This window comes from Eupeodes corollae, chromosome 2, assembly GCF_945859685.1.
Source record: "Eupeodes corollae chromosome 2, idEupCoro1.1, whole genome shotgun sequence".
NCBI lineage: Eukaryota > Metazoa > Arthropoda > Insecta > Diptera > Syrphidae > Eupeodes > Eupeodes corollae.
The window spans coordinates 3,391,551-3,412,626 of record NC_079148.1 but is presented as its reverse complement, the minus strand read 5'-3'; the positions used below and the strand labels follow the sequence as shown (position 1 = coordinate 3,412,626).

The 21,076-nt window shown below is 34.3% G+C and overlaps 1 protein-coding gene across 2 annotated transcripts in view; it reads left to right on the top strand.

The window, feature by feature from the left end:
• LOC129947759 (cholecystokinin receptor type A) overlaps positions 1-21,076 on the top strand; it is a 71,945-nt gene that overhangs the window by 36,442 nt on the left and 14,427 nt on the right. For both annotated transcript variants that reach the window (XM_056058439.1, XM_056058438.1), the window contains exons 2-3: positions 2,028-2,629; positions 10,068-10,265. In XM_056058439.1, coding sequence (XP_055914414.1) covers positions 2,113-2,629; positions 10,068-10,265 — 715 coding nt within the window. In that variant the 5' untranslated portion in view covers positions 2,028-2,112. The remainder of the gene's footprint in view (positions 1-2,027; positions 2,630-10,067; positions 10,266-21,076) is intronic.

The window sequence follows — 21,076 nt, the reverse complement described above, 5'->3', positions numbered from 1 at the left end:
GGAATGTAGGATGTGGAAATGGAGGACATTATTGCTAGGCAAATAATAATTATTATGTTTTTTGTAACTATAGGTTTTCTATATATATAAAATTTCAAAAATAACAAGTCATTTATAAGTTTCAATATTATTTTTGCATTTTTTCTAAACAAATTAGAATCAAATTGAATTAGTCTTTTTGTCGCCCATTCTTTGTGTTAAGGATATACGAATATATGAATACATTTTTTGAGATAATGAGTGAACTTTCAGTATCCTGTTAGTGGGCGGATATAAATAGCTAATAAAATGTTATTTCATTATTTAAAAAAAAAGTCATTATGTTCTTATTTTAGCACCTTCTAACTTGTGAAACCATAGAAAAGTTTTGAAATTAATCACAAAAAGTAGATGTTTCATTAAAGAATAAAATTAGAAAGAAGAAAAAGCAAAGGTAGATAAAATTATATCGCCCTGAGATAGTTCACACAATCATTTTTGTTCGCTCTTCTCTTAATTTCTGAATTTTAATTGTCTTTTTATTTTTATTTTTATTTTAAAAACGTCCAGCTTTTCACTTCGTTCCTTCCTTCACTATTCTTCTCCAAGGATTTTTGAATTTTTTTTCTGCCTTTATGAAGTTATTTTCTTTTTTGGAACGTGTTTCCAATCCATAGCAACTTGCGCTTTTAATAGTTCAATAAGGTTCCTGCCTCGTTGAAAAAACGATTTACCCAGAAAATAGTTGACATGTTTCAGAGATATCTACACATAAAGGTTTTCAATTTCCAAGAATAATTGTTTTATTTTACAGGTACTGTTTCTGTATAAAAGTTGGTTAATGGTTCAATGGTTGTATTCAAGAGAGTTTACTTCTTCCAAATATTGGACAACATTCTGAACTCAGGCTTTAATACAACTAGAGACATTTTATTCAGTTTTACCTTCAGTAGAGTACATTTATCCAAGATATTATAGGCTCTCTACTTTAACTACAGATAGTAAACGACAATTATCAAAGAGGATGACTTGAAAAATATCAAGTGACCTGTATTGAAATTCGGCTGCAAGAAATTAAGTTTTGGAAATTGTGAAAGACAAAATTAAAAGACAAACTTTTAAACGAAATTGAAAATCTTACAATAAAGTTTTAGAAATCAGGATAGAAAATATCTCAAACTTCAAACTAGACTGTTTAAGTGGTATTAACACGAGTCTTGATTTTATTTTGAAATAAGTAAAGAAAGAAGATTTGACATAATTTGTTTTACAAAGTTCTCGTAGCAGACATTCTTCATCATTTTCTGTTTATGGAATAAAAAAGTTCCGAAAATTTTAAAGAAAAAAACACATTAAGGCAAAAGAATTTGATATAAGCAAGGAACCAAAAGTCCGGTTTCTGTAAAATTAAGTCTAATTGATAATTTTGGGAAGTGGTGAATTACACCAGAATTATCTAAATTCGAGTAAAGAATTAATGTTCACTTAACATCTTAAGACATTTTTGAAATATTTTTTAAAATATGACATCAAAACAATCTTTTCCATTAACCTAACTCTCGAAACAAAAAATCTAGATCTAAAAATAAAAGACCTATTTTAAAATTCGGTGAACATTCGTATGTCGCTTCATGAACGCCATTACACCCGCTTTTAAAAGCTTATACCACATTACGCTTTCCCTTTTCTCAGAAATGACAAATTTTGTTACATTATTTTTTTTTTGGCAACGTTATATTGCTACGTAAATTCCGGCACTTTAGACGAACAACCTGTCATTAAGTTAATTTGAAATTCCAGCTTGCGAGTGCATAAAAATTCTTTTACTTATACTTGATGCTTTGAGTTGGAAGTAATTTCGATAAATCTTGAGAAATGGCTGAATAAATGTTACCCACAACCCATACTCTATAATTTGTTTCCAACGCTACGCAGCACACTCTATACATCCATCCAAATGAATGACATAGAGATTCCTTTACACAGAATCTAATAAAAGCTTCCTTTTCATTTACGTCTCTTTATATTTTTTTCTCTTTCATTTGCAGATATGATCCCAAAGACTTTAACTACGAGATATCAACCTGAAAGTCCATTAGTCACATGAGCTCTATCAAATCGAGAATCCTTTAAATGACACTCAATCTATATGTGGATCTAATGAATTTCACCACAGAGAGCATCCTTTTAGATTACGCGACATACGAATGGGGAAATGTCACAGGGACAACGTTTTCATTAATCTCGTCGAAAACGACGACGACGACAACTACGACAACAAATACGGCGAGGATAACAGAGACGGATACGACAACGACAACAACGGATATCGGATCTCAAAATGGCCTTGCAATCTCTGCATCGTCACCGCCATTGCAATCGGCAGCCTCATCTCCGGCAGCTATGGGACAGATACAAATTGGTCTATATGCAACAATATTCCTTCTGGCCATTGTCGGGAATATCCTTGTGATTTTAACACTCGTCCAAAATCGTCGAATGCGCACAATAACAAACGTGTTCCTATTGAATCTTGCGGTGTCTGATTTATTGCTGGGAATGCTATGCATACCCTTTACGCTAGTCGGAGCGATGCTGAGAAATTTCATTTTCGGGGAATTCATGTGCAAAATATTGCCCTATTTGCAAGGTAAGTTCTTCTGGATTTGCTTGGAATTTTGTGTATTTAATACTCTTTGACATCTACATGGGTTAGAGTTATAGTTATAAGCTAACTTTAGATACGTAGAGTCGTAAAGGTTCAGGGAATCCATATCCAAGTTTTTAGACATGATGTTTCTTTCCATTAACAGAAACAGTGCTCTGCAGAAGCGAGATAATGAATTGCTGCTATGGTATATTGCCCCACATTGTTATTAGTGGTGTGGCGGTTGTAATATTACATTCCAGACAAAATGTTAATTTACGCCTCAACCAACAACGATTCGTCCTAATGTAATTTATTCGACCACAAATTAGTAAAAAGGCATTAAGGCAGGGAGTTTTGGTCGTTGGAGGATACAAATGTTAATAAGAATTAAATTTTTTCCAACTGAGATCAACCTGAAGAAATAAATATGTACAAACGTCTCATAAACCGTTTTGTCTGTCCCTTACAGTCCTTATATTTCTAAATTCTGTGACTTTTAATTTGTTTAAAGAATAAAATTTGTTCCGAGAAATCCTTGAAAATAGTACAATAATTTTACTCGTACTTTATATGAGGGATACTTTGCCTTTTGTTTCAGAATTGACATCAACAAGGTAAGGAAACTCTTTGAGAACTAAAGCCTGAGGATTTCTTGTAAGATTGGGCTCATAGCTATAAAATTATACACGTTTTCGGTTTCATTGCGGTTGCACAAACTACATATCAGGTGAAGGTCAGTTCTATAAGGTCGATAAAGCATTTCAGTCCTTGCTTTAAAGATAACAGTCACTTGATTAAGAGAGAGTTTTTCGTTTAAATAATTTCGTGTAAAAAGTTCATGGTTTAATTCGCTCAAGTTATCGATGTTTGCGCTCTATTCAGACATTGCAAATAAAGGGAATCATCTATTTTAGCTACATTCAACACTGGCTCTCTTGTTATTCGAAGAATTTTCCCGCGAAGTTTCTTGCAGATTTCGTTTTGCTTGCATATGCAGTATGTTAACAGTGTACCAGTCGATGTATCCCCAATTATAGAAATGAAAAAAATCGTACCTTGTGTTAGGAGGTGATGAAATTTTTTTACTTTTTGAATGGCGATGTGACTTTATTTTTATGTTGTGACTTTAAAAGACCATAATTGTAGGGTTTAATTGTTTTATTCTTAGAGAGCACACAGAACTTCAGCATTTTCACTATGATGATGATAAAGTCATAAAATTGATTAAGCTCTTAACTCTAATCCAGATATATTTCACTTTGTCAAATTCCACATCATCTATTCATGATCCAAAAGTTATTGCAAACATGTCGGCAAGCTATTTCAAAGAAGCTTTTATTGTTTCTAACACAATGAACTTTTGTTCTTCTTCTTTAGTTTAAGCTTTGAACACCTCAATAATATTAATTTTGAAATAAATGAACATATACTGTTGCACATAAAACATATTGAAATTAGATGAGAGTTTTAGTCCATGTCCTGATGGTGCTCCTTCTTCTTTTTTGAAAAATTGTGTTTCTAAGTTTTGTCGTATACTTTATGTGTTATTTTAAACACTACTTTAAAAAAATTCACGTTTTCCAATTATTAAAAAAAAAAACTAATTTATAAATCCAGTCTAAAAAAAGGCCCTTAAAATGAATTATGAACTGCAATCTGCGATTGTTTGAATGGTATGCAAGGTATTTTCCTTTTATTTTATTGTTTGCGATAACCATCGTGGTTTTGATGAAAAAAGTTCTATTTTTATTATTTTATTTAATTTTACGTTCTTTTGCTTAAATGTTTTTGCCTTTATTGTGAACTCTGGTGTGCCCTAAGGCTGCCATTTATGACCGAAGGTGTCGGTGTACATTGATTTTGAAATCTTGAACAATGTAGGGAAAGATAGAGCGTAGCAAGGCAATTCAGATTCGCGAAGTACGGCTAAAAAATGAATCTCTGTACTTCATAATACGGCTGAAGTTGGGCTCAAGGGTGAACTGATGTTCATTTCTAGACGCGCGGGTTCAAGTGACGTGAACCATTTTAAATGCTCTTCTTTGAATACTGTCCAAGAGGCTTAAATAAGTTACTGGAGCACCAGCCCAGAGCTGAGAGTTATATTCAAGTTTCAGACGTACATGGGTTTTTTAAATTATAGCCAGATCAGACGGAGTGAAAAATTTGTTGCATGTTCCCCAAAAACCTAGACATCTTTCGGCATTTTTGGCGACATCGCGTATCTGATCGCTCTACAAAAAAGTGATTGCTGGTGCACAATCGAAGGACGTTGAGATTTTCAGTTTCATTGATGCAAAGACCACTCATAGATAGTGGCAAAAACAATATATTTCGCTTTTAAAATACAATACAACATTGGGTTTTCGAAGCATTAAATTCCCCACGGTTTCTTATTCCCCTTTTGTACAATGCTGTGTAGATCGGAATGTAATGATCTTATCATATTGGATTAGAAGTAGCACAAAGAAGATCATTTATAACAATGAGGAAAACAATCGGAGACAAAACGGATACCTGGGGCACACCATCATTAATTGTATGGGTTTCAGACTTGAATCCTTTCAAAACAACTATTGAACGGTTCGAAAGAAAATTTCTAATCCAACGAGGAAGAGATTCCTTAATACCAAAAGCATGCATTTTCGATAAGAGAGCAAGATGCCAGACTATATCAAATGCCTTTGAAATATGAAGTGCAATAATCTTGCTTTCTTCAAAATGATGTAAAGATTTGTTCCACAGTTCGGTGAGATAAACCATGATCAGCAGTGGACCTTTTGCTACAAAATCCATATTTCCGGTCGTTAAGAAGCTTCCGTTAATCAAGATATTTCTTAAGCTGAAAGTTATGGATAGTTTCCATGGCCTAAGAAAGATGGGACGTTAGTACTATCGGTCCATAATTTTTTGGAATAAGCTGAACAAATGCAGTTTTCCAACCACTCGGAACGGGCTCAAAAGAATAGGATAGATTGAAAAGCTTAAGCAGTGGCTTTGATAGCGTGGAAGAACGCCTCTTTAGTATAATAGCGGGGTTACCAACCATTTATGAATATTGGGATCTTTGAAAACTCTCTTCACAGTTCAATACGAAAAAAGATTGGTTCGATAAAATCATTTTCACGTTAAAGAACTTGGAGGGCCATGACATTATCTGGTAAGTTGGAATTTTCGGCGAACTGAATTGCAAACAAGTTATCTATCTAGATAACTCAAGTTAGAGCTAACTAGAGGAATGTCATTGACAACTAGCGTAGGAACCGAGAAAGAAGAAGAATTTCTCATGTTTTAACCGAATGACCAAAAATTCTTATTGCTTTTCTATAGGCAGATGACATTAAACTTTTCAAAAGAACTAATACTACGTCTGGATGACTACTTTCACAAGAAGACTTAATATTATTTAGGATTAGTATTATTAACTTACATTTACTGAACATATTAACTATTTTTAAATACAAATAAAGTACTAACAACAAAATACAACTTTTAGAAAATCAAACTTTAGTTCTCATAGCCCTCTTAATTGATAAAATGATGTCTTAAATAAATTGTATTTTCTTGTCAAAGTTAACCAAATGACAATTTAAAGAATATAAATTTCAAAACAATGTTTCATTTTTAACAGTTTAGATCAAAATTAGATGTTAAATAGTTTTTAAGCATTTATTCTTAAGCATTGTTAGCGTTCGCATTTATCGAATTTAAATTAATAAAAATACAAAAAATTTATCACATTTTATTACTAAGATTACTGACTGTTTTGTTCATAAATTGAATAACCATGATTTGCAGGAACTGTAGTTTAAACACCCGATATAACTAGGGAAAGTTGAAGATTGGATTTCATAACAACTTCCGCAAACCGGATACGTTTTTAAACGTCTGTCTGCTTTTGTCAGGACTAAAGGAAATAGCCAAACCAATTGCTTTTGATTGCATTACCGTTGGCAAAAAGATGAAATGCAAAAAAAAAATCGATAATTCCTTGCACTTAACTGCATTTCAGTTGGATTTTTCCTTATTGACGATGGAATTCACGATTTTTGTGGGTTTTCGTTTTTGTGACATGATTAAGTGAACTTCTGACTTTTATGACTTTTTCCTCCGTTGACAGTTTATACCTTAACTTTCGAAAAGTGTATGAACTTTGCATATCAATAAGGTTCTGGGATATAAATGGTAAAGCACGTTTTATTTTCACCTCCAAGTAAAGTATCGATTAAATACCTACTTCTGTTTGTTTCATTTCCCATTTCTTGAATTCTGTTTCATTCACTTCCGAATTATTTATTAAAAATACAACAAAACAATCAAAAGTTAATAAGATTCCTTCATTTATGAATGACAATAAATTCAAACAATCGCAAAATTGAATCTCTTATTAAAAATTTTTGTATTGAGTACATCAACAATTTAATTAAATATCACAATTATTTAAATAATTACAGACAGCAATGCTCTCGTGATATGTTAAGACTTTTTTGAAGTTATTTCTCCAGAATATTTTATTTGCAGGTAATTGACGATAGAGGACGTTTTATTATTCCTATAAAAAAATTAACTGTCTATATAATACCTAATTAGCTTGGTCTGTTTAATTATGATGTCCTGATTATTCATTCCAAGACATATAAACAGACAATAAAAAAAATATGAAATAGTTATATTTTGAAGTCACGAATGTAACACATATTGAAGAGTTTATCAACCTAAATTAAGGTCGTCTAAATAAGCACGAAAGAGAATTAACTGATGAGAAAAAGTATCTACATTTAAGGAAATCATATTTGTTTGTAGGAACTGGATATTGGCGCTAAAGTTCCTAAAATATAAACAAAATCATATAAACAGGATGTTATAGTAGAAAATTTGAAAAATCATTAAATAATTTACTATAATTTACCGAATTGTTTGTAAAATTATAAGTTACAAAGCATGAATACCATTTGCTAAATATGCAAAATGTAAATAATAAAAGGTTAACAAGGTTCATCCTAATTATAACTTATTTGGCGGGTTTCTTTGCAAATGACGTTGCTGTAGCAGTTTTAGAATGACATCTTTACACCCAATAATAAGTCGAGAATTAGACCAATTTTATTGTAGAGTGTGGCAGTATGGTGGACTGCTTTATAAAAACCTATTAACCGTGACAAACTAAATAAAGTCGAACGTTCAACTTGCCCAGGTATAAGTGGATCGCTTCGCACGACACAATCTGCGGCACGGGATACCCTACTCTACCTTACACCTCTTGATATACTTAGCAAACAGTAAGCTGCAAGATCTATTATTCGCCTCAAAGCTTTATTATAACATTGGTCACTCCGTAATTCTTAAGTATTTAGAATCAATTCCAAAGCACTCAAACTACACCATCCCTTAACTGCAAGTCGGCAGAAACTTCTAGATTTCGATACCTATCAGATCTTTCTTGGAGGATAGGGAATTCAAAGAAGACACTTTTACAAAAATGGATCAAAAACAAATGAAGGGTTTGGCGGGGGTGTGTAATCTGAATGACTGAAATTAATTCTTTCTTTCCGCCTTTCTAATCATTGTAACGTGTTCCAATCGAACTTTTGGCAATAAAAGAAGTCCTGTCCCGGCTTAAGGAAAACGTGATTTCCAAATTTGATGTCCGTATTTTCTAAGATAGTTAGGCAACTATCAAATCTCTAAATTCAGTCACTACAAACTTTATAACAGTCCTAAAATATCAATCATCTCGGATAGAGATGGCACAACAGTTTAATATTCACCTTTGCTGAGTACCGGGCCGTAGACATATTCCAGAAAATTGTATGGCAGATGAACTCACCAGAATTAGTACAGATGGCTATTGATAATACAATACGCTATAATACAAGACGCTATAAAGACGAAATCAGGTGGAATAACATCACAACGTGTCAACTAACCGACAATAGATTTAAAACAATCAAGGTTCTTGCTATCTCTTAGCAGACTGCATATAAGCTCAATAATTGGTGTATTAACCGTAACTGTCTAACAGGAAAGCACCCCAAGGGGATAGGCGTATTCTCAAATCACTTTTGCAGAACCTGTATGGTTGAGGAATAGGACTAAACAGTTTTTCACCTCCTCTGTGCATGCCCTATTCTGGCAAGAATTCAAGAATTCTTCTATAACGATCTAAACGACCTCAATTATATTAAGACAATCAGTCTTTTAGTTTAGTGAGGGACTCAAACTGGTTTCATTGATCTTAAAAGAAATCCTCAAGGTTCTTGTAGTATCACAATGGGCCATTAAACTAGCCTAAGCATGTCCTTATCCAGAATCCAGCCACTTTATTCTTACCTAACCTATCTATCTTTTAAGACATTAAATTTTCGAAAGAAGGTATACACATTTCAATCATATTAAAAAAATAGTTTCTACGAATCTTAGTTAAAGTAAAGTTGATGCCGCTAAACTTTTAAAAGTTTCTGAGAAACATTAAATTGGCTTTCAAAAAATAAAACGTTTTGTGCAACATGGACGGATTCACCGAAGGCAACTTATTTTATTCCATTCTTTTCTTACTAAAAACTAAAAGACTTTAATAATTTTCCAAACATCACTTCTTCCAAAAAACATTTCTGACTTTGTGACGAAAAAAATCTAAAATATCATTAAAATTGTTATTTTTGGTTCAAGGAACAGAAACTGAAAAGAGTCGGTTTCTCAGCAACAGCGCATTTAATCTAATTTCATTTCACTCAATCTGTTTTCATTCATAAAACTCCATTATTTTGTACATCAATAAATTGAATTGCAAAGGACAACCTGTTTATAATTCAGCGAATTTGTATACTTGATTCTTGTTTAACAAATGAAGTTTGAAAATTAAATCGATTCTGGAAAATGAATTGCTAGAAAATTTGGAGAACAAGTATAAGTGGAAGTGGATTCATTTTCACACATAAGACAAAATTTATACAAAATATTATTCTTCAAAACCATTTCTAAGAAATCGCGAAATATTCAAAGTTGCTGAAGAATAAGAAGGTACATCTTCTGAAAACGAAATTCGAACTTCTAAAAAACTCTTATACTAATTTAGAGTTAAGATATCAAATAGTCAAAACAGTATACGAAGGATTCTTATCAAAACCCGTTTCGTTTTGTAAAAGAAATATTTATTTCTAGTAATATTATCAAAAACAAAATATGATTCTAATACCTTGGTGATGTCTTAAGGATCTAAAGAACTAAGTTTCTACGTCTTTAACATATTGCTAACAACAATAAAATAGAAACTACATGGTCCACAACCTTGTGTTTCTAAACTTCCATTAGAAAGTAATTATTGGTAATAATTGTCATGTCATTTAAAAAAAATAAAACAATAACAATCAAAAATATGTTCTTGATTAACATTTTGTTCATTATTTCAACGCTTTATTTCAAATGTTCAATATTGCAGCTTGTTCCGTATCCGTTTCCGCATGGACATTGGTTGCCATTTCCTGTGAACGTTATTACGCCATCTGTCATCCGTTGCGCTCTCGAACGTGGCAAACTTTAAAACACGCATATAAGTTAATTGCTCTGATATGGATTTGCAGTTTAATGTTTATGGTGCCAATTGCGGTTCTCAGCAAATTAATTCCCATTGGAAAGGGTAAGTTTTTGTTTCTGTTGTCTATATTTTCAAAAAACAAAATATGATATACCTTCCTTGATACCTACATGGAAACCCACTTTATAGTAATATTAAATTTTATATTATATTTCTTCCTCCGTCCGTCGTCGGCGGCCGTTATGGAGGTGGTTATTATGACTTTATATGTTTACCGTGGGGCGAGACTTTGGGACTGGTATTTTGCATGTTCTGATACCATAAAAGTTTCTTTAGGAAAAAATGGATTATATAATTTTTTTGTTTCGGAGAGGATAGGGATATAAAAAAGTTAAATTTTATAAATAATTTATGCATAAGATTTTCTTGCTAAGAAGAAATACGAAAAAGAGAAACACAGTCAGATTATTATTAAAAAGCAAACATTTGAAATAATTATGTTCAACTTAATCCATCAACAAGGAATCGCTTAAATTATTAATACAAAACAAGAGAGAACATACACGCAAATGATATACTTTTGCGAATGAGAACATTTTCATAATAAATAAGTTCCTAGAGGATATCATGCATCCACCCATCCATCATGTGTTTGCATAAAAGCTGCAGAATTTAGAATGGGTGGAGGTGTACACCGTACAATTTTCATCTAAAAACCATTAGAGTTTTCAACGAACCTCACTCTAGTCACACTCATAAACGACGACGAAGGCTTGATTGATAATGAATATAGTCGTGATGTTGACATTAGAGTAGTTAGAAATGTTTTCCTAAGGGAGGAAAGGGGAATGCAATCAGCTAGGAGGAATTGCAAATACTAGAACGTTAAAACGTAGGTTTTTGATGATTTGGAATCCGATCAAATAATAATCTGATGGTCTACACAGATCTTAACCACTTTTTTCAAACATTGTTGATTTTCTAAATTGAAATCTAACATATATCTGTTGATATACATTTGTTTAGAATTCCTAAACATCACAATGACAAGGTTACAAAGAGTGTGGTAAAGTATTCCACATTCGTGTAGTACGGCTATAGAAGGAATCTCTTTCCATTACAGTCCGACCCAAATTGGTATAAAAAGATGTCCTGATGGAGAATTCCTTGAGATACAAGTACAATGGTTGAATTAGTTAAGGAAAGGAATTGTAATTTGGGCTATTTTATTAAAGTAAATAGGGTGAGTTAGTAGACAATAAAACGGTATTCTAGTGACTTTAATAAATCAATCATGTCTTCAGTTTTTTCGAAATTGATTTTAGACCAGGAAAGTCCACAGACGATCAATTATTCACATTACGGCAGATGCTGAAAAAACCCCAAGAATATTAAATCTACATCCACCATAACTCCATAGATTTTAAGGCCGCATTCGAGATCATCTACAGGGACCAGCTGTATAGAGCTATGCCTAATTTTGGCATCCCTGCTAAACTCGTTTGTGAAGGATGAGCATGGAGAATTCGCGCTGCCTCCTAAAGATTGGAAACAACTTAACAGAACCCTTCGATCTGAAAAAAGGCTTAAGTCAAGGTAGTGCGCTGTCATGCAATTACTTTAACCTTTTAATTGAAAGAGTAGTGCAGAGATTACACGTCAGCATTAGAGCTTTTGCTTGTATTTTGGCAGAAGTGGCAAAAATAGGTTCAGCGGTTCATGAGGGTAAATGCTGTTATTAAGAAAGAACTTTTGCTAACCGCTGTTTCTTCGGGCTCAGAAAGCAATTGAGTAGCAAAGCCCTCTTTTGAGGGACCAAAATGTTGCTAGATAAGGCCCTCATCATCCCCGTCCTGCTATAAAGTGCAGAAGAATGAACTATATCAAAAGCGGATGTAAGCATCTTGGGTCATTTCTTGAGAAAAGTTCTTCGTGTCATCTACGATCCCATATGCATAGAAGGGTTGTGAAGGAGAAGATGTAACGACTAGCTGTACGGGCTGTACATTGACATAGACTTAGCAAGAAGGATGAAAATACAACGACTGAAATGGCTGGGTCACGTAGAGTTAATAAAAACCAAAGCTCCAGGCCGAAGAGTCTTAGGAGGTCAGTCAGTAGAGGATAAGGCACGCTCAAGTAGAAAATGACATCACCTAACTTGAAGTTGGAGTGCGCAACTAGAGATATCTAGTCAGGGATCGAGCAAAATGGAGAAGTTTGTTGGATAAGGACTTAGTTCACACAGAAATGTAGCACCACCTTAAGTAAATAAGTAAGTAAGTTTCCTTATAAATACTGACGCAATAAATTCTACACTATGTTGCAAAAGTCAGAATTTGACTAGGCTTATCATACATTATCCTTCTTGATTCAAATCAGAAGAAAATAATTGTTCATCTAAAAATGAATATGTCCTAAATATGAAAACTAAGAGTACTTTCGTCAACTACGCAAGCAAATGGATTAGAAATTCCAGACAAGAATTAATAAAAATGAGAAAACATAGTAGTGACAAAACAGAGCCCTGAGGCACACCATCATTTTTTTTGTTGTTGTGGCTGTTAGATTTGATCCCATCCAACACGATATGTAACGTCTTTTGAGGTATGAATATTTTTAATAGAAACTCATGCATATGGATAAACTCAACATCATATGGTGTTGAAAACTATAGAACAACTTAAGAGGACCTCAAGGGTTTAAGGTTACATCTTGTAGAATATTTTATAGTAAATATAATCACATGGACACCTAACACGTCCCCCATTCCCAGTGAGTTCTTCACTTGAAGTATGACCTTAACCTCAAAACCAGAGCATAAGTTAAGTTAAAAACTTACTTATACCACTTACGTGGTATACGTGTTTTTAACCACATGTATATGTGTGACCAGAATTAGCTGTCACAGAATTAGCAAACCACACGATGCATAATTGTTTCTCTTCAAGATACTCGTATCTATCGATTTGCTGACATTAAAACCCAAACCCTTATTTAACCTCAAAAAGTTAGCTACATGATTCAACTGCAACCGTGACGGTGACGGTGACAGTTACGGCCACAGTTAATAAAGTTTTATGTCATATGGGAATTCCAAAGGACGTGGGTGTGTGTAATAAAGCATATAAAGTGCGTTCCTTACAGCATGAAAATTACTTTTTATCACAGCATCTGGGTCACTGTCAACTGCAAGAGGATATATTATCCACATGAAGATATATCAAACAACTAATCAATATTCAAGAGCATGGCTGGTTAAACGCTTGTTTAAATAAGCTAAAGGCTTGCTTATTTAGGTATCACATGAATTGGTGTTTTTGTCATATTTCGAAAATAAAAATTGTGTGGCATAACTTTTGCAAATAGAAATGCTTCGTACCTCAGTGCTATAATTAAGAGGATAATTTCCAAACAAACTAAGTCGTTTGTACCTTAATTAAAACTTTCGTGTTTTAATAACAAATGAGTGATCTGTCACGTAAAACAGTTAACAGAAACCAACATGCATAAAGGTATAAACCAGAAGTTCAATTCGAAGCGCATTGAAGTCAATTAAAACAGTCCTGGACGAAGATGCTATGGACGACATCAGGTGAATCCTAATTAAGAGATGTGATTTCTCTCTAACCGAGACCTATCCATCCATTTACTCCATCTGTTTGTGCCATCAAGTTAAACAAGAAAAGCAATCAGTATTAGAGGAGAGATTTTTATGTCACGATAGCAACTGTGTATCGTATAAGGGTTTGGAATCGGAATAATTAAGTTTTGAATCAAACATAATTATCCATCAGCCATGCAAATGAGAAAGTCTTTCAATGTTGTTTCTATTTGTGCTTCTGTTTCTTTTATCAACTTTGCGGATATTGAAACATCAAGGTTCTTAAGGGTTTTTAATTTCCTTGAATTTTACGGATCATAGAATGAAGAACGTGGGATTAATTAGATGCAAATTAACAATTCAACTGAATTGAGAAAAAAAGTTGTTTCGAATTCTGTAACTTTCCAGAAATATCACTCATAAAATAAATCTTAAACTTTACGCTTTTTGAAAACATTTTGCTACATCTTTTTACACTTTCTGAGGCCATGTGTTTTTTCTTTAAATAAATTACATACTTTTAGCTTCGTATTTTAACATAATAAAAATGTGTACTTTAAAACATTTGTTTTTACTTTATACAGTGCTGTTCAAACAATTTTGGTCAAACATTTGATTACCCTTTTCGAGATCAGTTCTTGGAATTTAGGAACCCTAAGGGTTTTTTCTACACTAGGTAACAACATGTCATTCAAAAACTATGTAAAAAGTTATGTTATTATCAATAAGAGCATTTGGCTCGTGATAGTAGTCCAATACCAAAATCAAAAAATCAAATGGGGTGGCGCAACAGTCCGATGTGAACCAGGGCCTAGTGACTTACAACTCTCAACCATTCCTGTCTGCGAGTACTGTTGTCAGGAATGGAAGGGACCTACAATTTAAGGCCGAATCCGAACGGCTAGTTTGAGAAAGCACTTTTTCATGACAAGAATTACTCTCGAAAGAATTGTCAATTCCTCGCAAGAGGCAGTACCGGCGAAAATTAATTTTTTTTTAAATTAAGGTGGCATAGGCAGGGATTGAACCCAAGACCCCTTGCATGACAGTCCAACGCACTAACCATCATGTCACGGGTCCAATACCAACCGAAGTGATTATGAAAAAATTTAAAAAATGAAAAAATATCGTAAATCAAGGGCTACTAACAGGAAAAAAAGGCTCAGGGAGGCCAAAAAGACGAACCCAGTGGAAGATCTTTTGTTGGTGTTGTACAGTCGTCGGCATCGGGTAAGAACTTCGGTGGTTGTTAAAACGATCAGTGTCGAGCAACAGGCAAAGTAATTTCATCAAGCTCAGTAAGAAAACGGTTCGTGAAAATTGGACTTAATGCACTCAAGTCGGTACTGAAGCCCCATTTTCCAAAAAGAGCCAAAGAAAAGCGATTGCTGTGTGCTCAGGAGCACCTCAATTGGACTCAATGCGTGTGGAACAATGTCATCTTTTCGGACGAACGAAAATTGAATCTCCATGTTGGATATGGGATTATCTTTGCGCGAAGAGAACCAAAAGAAAGACTAAGCTCTAATTGCATTTTGCGGGTACTCCCAAAACTAAATTTGTGATGGTATTGGGAAGCTTCTCTGAAGATGTAAAAGGCTTTTTAGAATCCGAAGTCAATGCAAAAGTTTACCTTAGAGTCCTGGAGAATGTATTGGAGCCCACAGTAATATAGCCTTTTGGGGACACTTGCAGCCAAAATTGTAAGTATGAACTTGTTAACTTCCCATAGGAAGTTATTGTATTGGGTCCGATTTGTCAAATTAAAAATGTTGGCATTTCTCAACGTTTCAAGGTCCCTAGAGTCGAAATAAAAGATTTTTAGAAATATGTCTGTGCGTGCGTACAAACGTTCGTACGTCCGTACCTCCGTATGTCCGTACGTTCTCGACGTTTGTTTCGTTGTTCATAGCTCAAGAACTTCATATGAATTTTGTTATACAGATAATAATGCAGAAAGATGCAAAAAGGCCTCTCAACAAAATTGCGTTGGTGGTTTTTTAACATAACAGTTTAAAAAAAGACAGGCAACGACACCAGCGCTGGAATTAAACGAATAACTCCTGCGAATCGCTGCTTCTTTGGACTTTGAATGCAATTGAGAAGTAAAGTCCTCTCTCGAGCATCTAAAATCACCATCTATAAGATACTCATCATCCCGTTTCTCATTTATGGCTAAAAAGCCTGGACCCTGTCAAAGAAAGATGATAGAGTCTTAGGATGCTTCGAGCGAAAAATTCGTCGGGTGATTTTTGGTCCCATATGCATAGATGGAGAATGGAGGAGAAAATATATCGACGAACTGTACGGGCTGTACAGAGACACTGACCTAGTTAGCAGAATTAAAGTCTTACGGCTTAGATGGCTGGGTCATGTAGAGCGAATGGACATCAACGCTCTAGCCCGGAAGGTCTTCGAATCCAATCTTGGGGGACGGCGCAGTAGAGGAAGACCGCGAGTCAAATGACGTACTTAGGTTGGTAAAGACCTCATCCGACTTGGCAGGCGAAACTTGAGACAGCTAGCTAGGGATCGAGCTGGCTGGAGACGCATGTTAGTTGAGGCCCAGGTCCGCCCGGATTGTAGCGCCACCTTAAGTAAGTTAGTACGTTTAAATAAAAGATGAACATTTTGGTTAACCCTAAATTTCTTTCGAACCCATGACGATAGAGACATAAATCAAAATTTTATATAATATATTGTAAAGAAATAGCAAACAAGTACATTTTTGGAAAAAATCTAATTAACGGCTTTTTTTATAAACCAAACAACTGAAAAAAAATGTTTCAACTGCAAAATTTTACGAATACAAAAATATTTTATCTCCAAAACAATTTTGTGCAACGAAAAATAACGTTTTTAACATCTGGTGAAATTTTGAGAAAAATCTTATTAAGAATTTTTTGTATAAAGAATAAAAACACATTACTCAAAGTTGGTAAAAATTGAATTTCGAATAAAATATCTTTCCAAACATTTTAAATTATGGCTTATTACTAATTTTAACTTATAAGAAATATTGTTTTCAACATTTTGAAAAAAATTGAGAAGAAACTAATTGACAGTTTTCTTACAGAAAATAAAAACCTAACAGAAAAACAATATTAAAACTTATTAAAAATTTACTAACGACTCAAATAGCTTTTCAAAAATTTACAAAAAATTATCTTCAAACTTTGTTTTATTTCACAGAAAATATTGTGTTTTCGATATTCAGTATTTTTTGTTTTAAATCCAACAGTCTGTTTTTTCATAAAAAATTTAAACTTACAAAAATTAAAACGCAAATTTGGTAAAAATTGAAGTTCGGTTCTTGATATCTCTCAAATTAATTTCATTCTTCCAATTTGTAAAAATTTATGAAATGCTACTTAAATTGGTTTTCGACTATTTAAAAAAACTAGATGTTTAAACTTAATTAGCAAGTTATTAGTGTGGGTCGCATCCCAGTCTCCATTTTTGTAATGATTAATACTAAGCTTTAAAAAAAAGCCTAGACTTTTATGACTTAAAATAATATTTGTTTTTTTTTTTCTTATTTCTAAGGTTTATACGGATACCTGCATCCACATGAAAAAACCTATTTTATTCAATGCCCAACAAACTATTAATTAGATACAACATGTTTCCCAGAAGCAATAAAATGAACAAAAAAACTGCACCAATAAAGAATTTTTTTTAATCCTTAAAAATGAGACAGGTACCTATAAAAATCATAGCTGCTAATTCAAATTATAATCAAGAAGTTGATTTGACTATTTTCGTCAAATCGTTTTCCCATTCCTTCCGTCCTGACATCGTTTTTGTTGTGTTTAAAACAAAATTACAGTTTAAACGCAGCAATTATCGAAATCACAACCACGGGTCTTGCGTAGGTTTCAATTAGCCATTTAAAAGTGATTAACTGCCAAAAAGCTTAATTCAAACAAAAGAAAATAATCATATAATCATCAAGAGATAACTTAACCCTACATATTTTATTTCATTTCATTTGAGAAAAAGCTCGGTTAAATGCATCACACAGAGGGCATATGTTTTAAAGTTCAGACTGAAATTGTTCAGACAATGAGATGAATTGTTAAAAGGTATAAAGGCTACACACTCACCCACATACAATTTAATCGCCTACTCAACAATTCAGTGGAAGCAGAATTACTACACGAAACACAAAAGAAATCATCACATCACAAATGTACACTTGGGCGTATACGTACTATTTGTGAGCTTTGCATCAGAAATGTGCACACGGGCGTGTACGTACTTTTCTTTAAAGATTTGTAGGTAGTGAAATACAATCCTCTCAATGGTTTTCGTTTGTTAAAAATTCTGAGTTTTGATGAATAATCCAATTAAATCAGAAGCTTGTGAAAATAAAGTAGAAAATTCAGTTTAAAAAACAAAATTCGGTTAGACCTAAAGTTGTCAAGAAATCAAGAGAATAATGTGCACGGCTTAGTGAAAATTTCGAAAACTTACGTAAGCTATCGGAAAATTTGTAAAGCTGTGTGAAATTGATTACAAGTATTTTGTTTCTCGTGTACGAATTTCTCAATAAAAATACGTTACTAATTAATCCTGAATAAGCCATTCTTTTACGGAACTTCTGTGAGAATTAAATAAAATCTGGTAAGGAATTTTTCAATAAAAGATTTCATTTTGAGCAGTCCGCTGCTTTAACGGTTGTCCATTTTGAAGATGTCTACTTTTTGACATTTACCAAATAAAAACTAGAACGATTTCCATAAACAAAACGATATACACTTCAACAGCGTATTAAAACTTTTAAAATTCACTATGCAAACATGTTAAAAATTCACTGCTGACAATATTGAATCTTATGAAAAATTTTTAGCTGTAGGTACAGTCTAATGCTGTGAACAATCGTAGCCTTGTAAATGACTCTTTAATTTCATACTTCATAACATTTTGTGATATACATTTCTTGAGTCTTAATGCTATGGCATATACGGCCAACTGCAAGACTGACGTTTTAAAATATGATTACATTAACAAAAATAGCAATACTTACTTACTTACTTACTTAAGGTGGCGCTACAGTCCGGGGCGGACCTGGGCCTCAACCAACAAGCGTCTCCAGCCAGCTCGATCCCTAGCTAGCTGTCTCCAGTTTCGCACGCCAAGTTGGTTGAGGTCCTCTCCCACCTGGGTGCGCCACCTGAGTCGAGGTCTTCCTCTACTGCGCCGTCCCTCGGGATTGGATTCGAAGACCTTCCGGGCTGGAGCGTTGATGTCCATCCGCTCTACATGACCTAGCCATCTAAGCCGTTGGACTTTGATTCTGCTAACTAGGTCAGTGTCGCTGTACAGCCCGTACAGCTCGTCGTTATATCTTCTCCTCCATTCTCCATCTATGCGTACGGGACCAAAAATCGCCCGAAGAATTTTTCTCTCGAAGCATCCTAAGACGCTCTCATCTTTCTTTGACAGGGTCCAGGCCTCAGCGCCATAAATGAGAACCGGGATGATGAGTGTCTTATAGATGGTGATTTTACATGCTCGAGAGAGGACTTTACTTCTCAATTGCCTTCTAAGTCCAAAGAAGCAGCGATTTGCAAGAGTTATTCTTCGTTTGATTTCAGCGCTGGTGTCGTTGTCTGCATTAATAGCGGTGCCTAGGTAGACAAAGTCCTTAACTACCTCAAAGTTATAGCTGTCCATGGTGACGTTTTGTCCAAGACGTCGTCGTTCAGTGTCCTTTTTTGATGACAGCATATACTTGGTCTTGCCCTCATTGACCACTAAACCCATCTTCTTCGCTTCCGTCGCAATGCTCAAAAACGCTCCACTGACATCACGCTTTGATCTTCCAATTATGTCAATATCATCTGCGTATCCGAGTAATTGGATGGATCTTTGGAAGATTGTGCCTCTAGTGTTGACGATTGAGTTTTGCACAATTCTTTCCAGAACGATGTTGAAGAAGTCGCATGACAGTGCATCGCCTTGTCTAAAACCTTTTTTGACATCAAATGCATCGGTAAGATCTTTTCCGACCTTGATAGAGCAGCGTGCATTCTCCATCGTCATTCTGCACAAACGGATAAGTTTGACAGGGATGCCAAAACTAGACATTGCTCGGTAGAGCTCTTCCCTATAGATGCTGTCATACGCGGCTTTAAAATCGATAAAGAGATGGTGGGTATCGATTTGAAGCTCCTGGGTTTTTTCCAAGATCTGCCGTAGTGTGAATATTTGGTCGATAGTGGACTTTCCTGGTCTGAAGCCACACTGATAAGGACCAATCAGGTTGTTGATGAATGGCTTCAGACGTTCACATAATACGGCAGAGAGGATCTTATACGCAATGTTAAGGAGACTGATGCCTCTGTAGTTGGCGCAGTTTAGAGGGTCTCCTTTCTTATGTATCGGGCACACTATGCTGAGATTCCACTCATCGGGCATGCTTTCTTCCGACCAAATTTTGCAGATGAGTTGGTGCATGCTCCCTACCAAGTCATCGCCTGCTGCTTTGAATAGCAATAAATGAACAAATTTCGTACTATTGTATTTAATTAAAAATCTTCTTTCAGAAAAGCTTTTCTATATCGTAGTGCTATTTTGCGATAGTACACTTGTAAAGTCCAACACATCCCTGGTCACCGTTGAGTTTGCCAAGCATTTCTCTTTCGTTCACGCTGCGTTTCCTAAAGTACCTCAAGCGAAATTCCATCAGGATTGGGTATTTCGCAATAAAATGAAATGTTACTTTACGTGTTTTCAAATTACAAAGACTACACAGTGAAGGAATTTTTGGTTGTTGTGGAACAAAATTAAGATTCAGCAATTATCCTTTTGCTTTGAAAAAAAATGTTTATTTTATCTGATGAGTTCATATTTGGAAGGTACGATTTCTGCTGCAATTTTAAGCTCAGATGGCTGTAGTAGGATCCACACAAAGAAGACCTGGCTTCCGATGCATTGAAAGAGGATGTTTCCAAACTTCTCTAGGACCTAATTTAACTTTATCCTTAGCATTTATGGATGCTCTCTTGTAATTATGTGTATGGAAGTTCTACAAGCTGTTGCAAGGCAAGCCCAATTTTTCTTTAGATGACTGCTTTGAAAATTTTTCTTGGTATCCGATTATCCTTACCTAATCGATTACGTTTACAATGTATTAAACATTTATGGCAAGGGTGTCCACAATCAAAGGAAGTGTTCCTGATTTTAGTTAAGCATACTTAAATATTCAAGAAGTATTCCTTGATGATCAAAATATCCTCTTAACGAAATATAGCAGACATTTTTCCAGAGGTTCAGCGGAACAACATTTGTTCATAGAACTTTG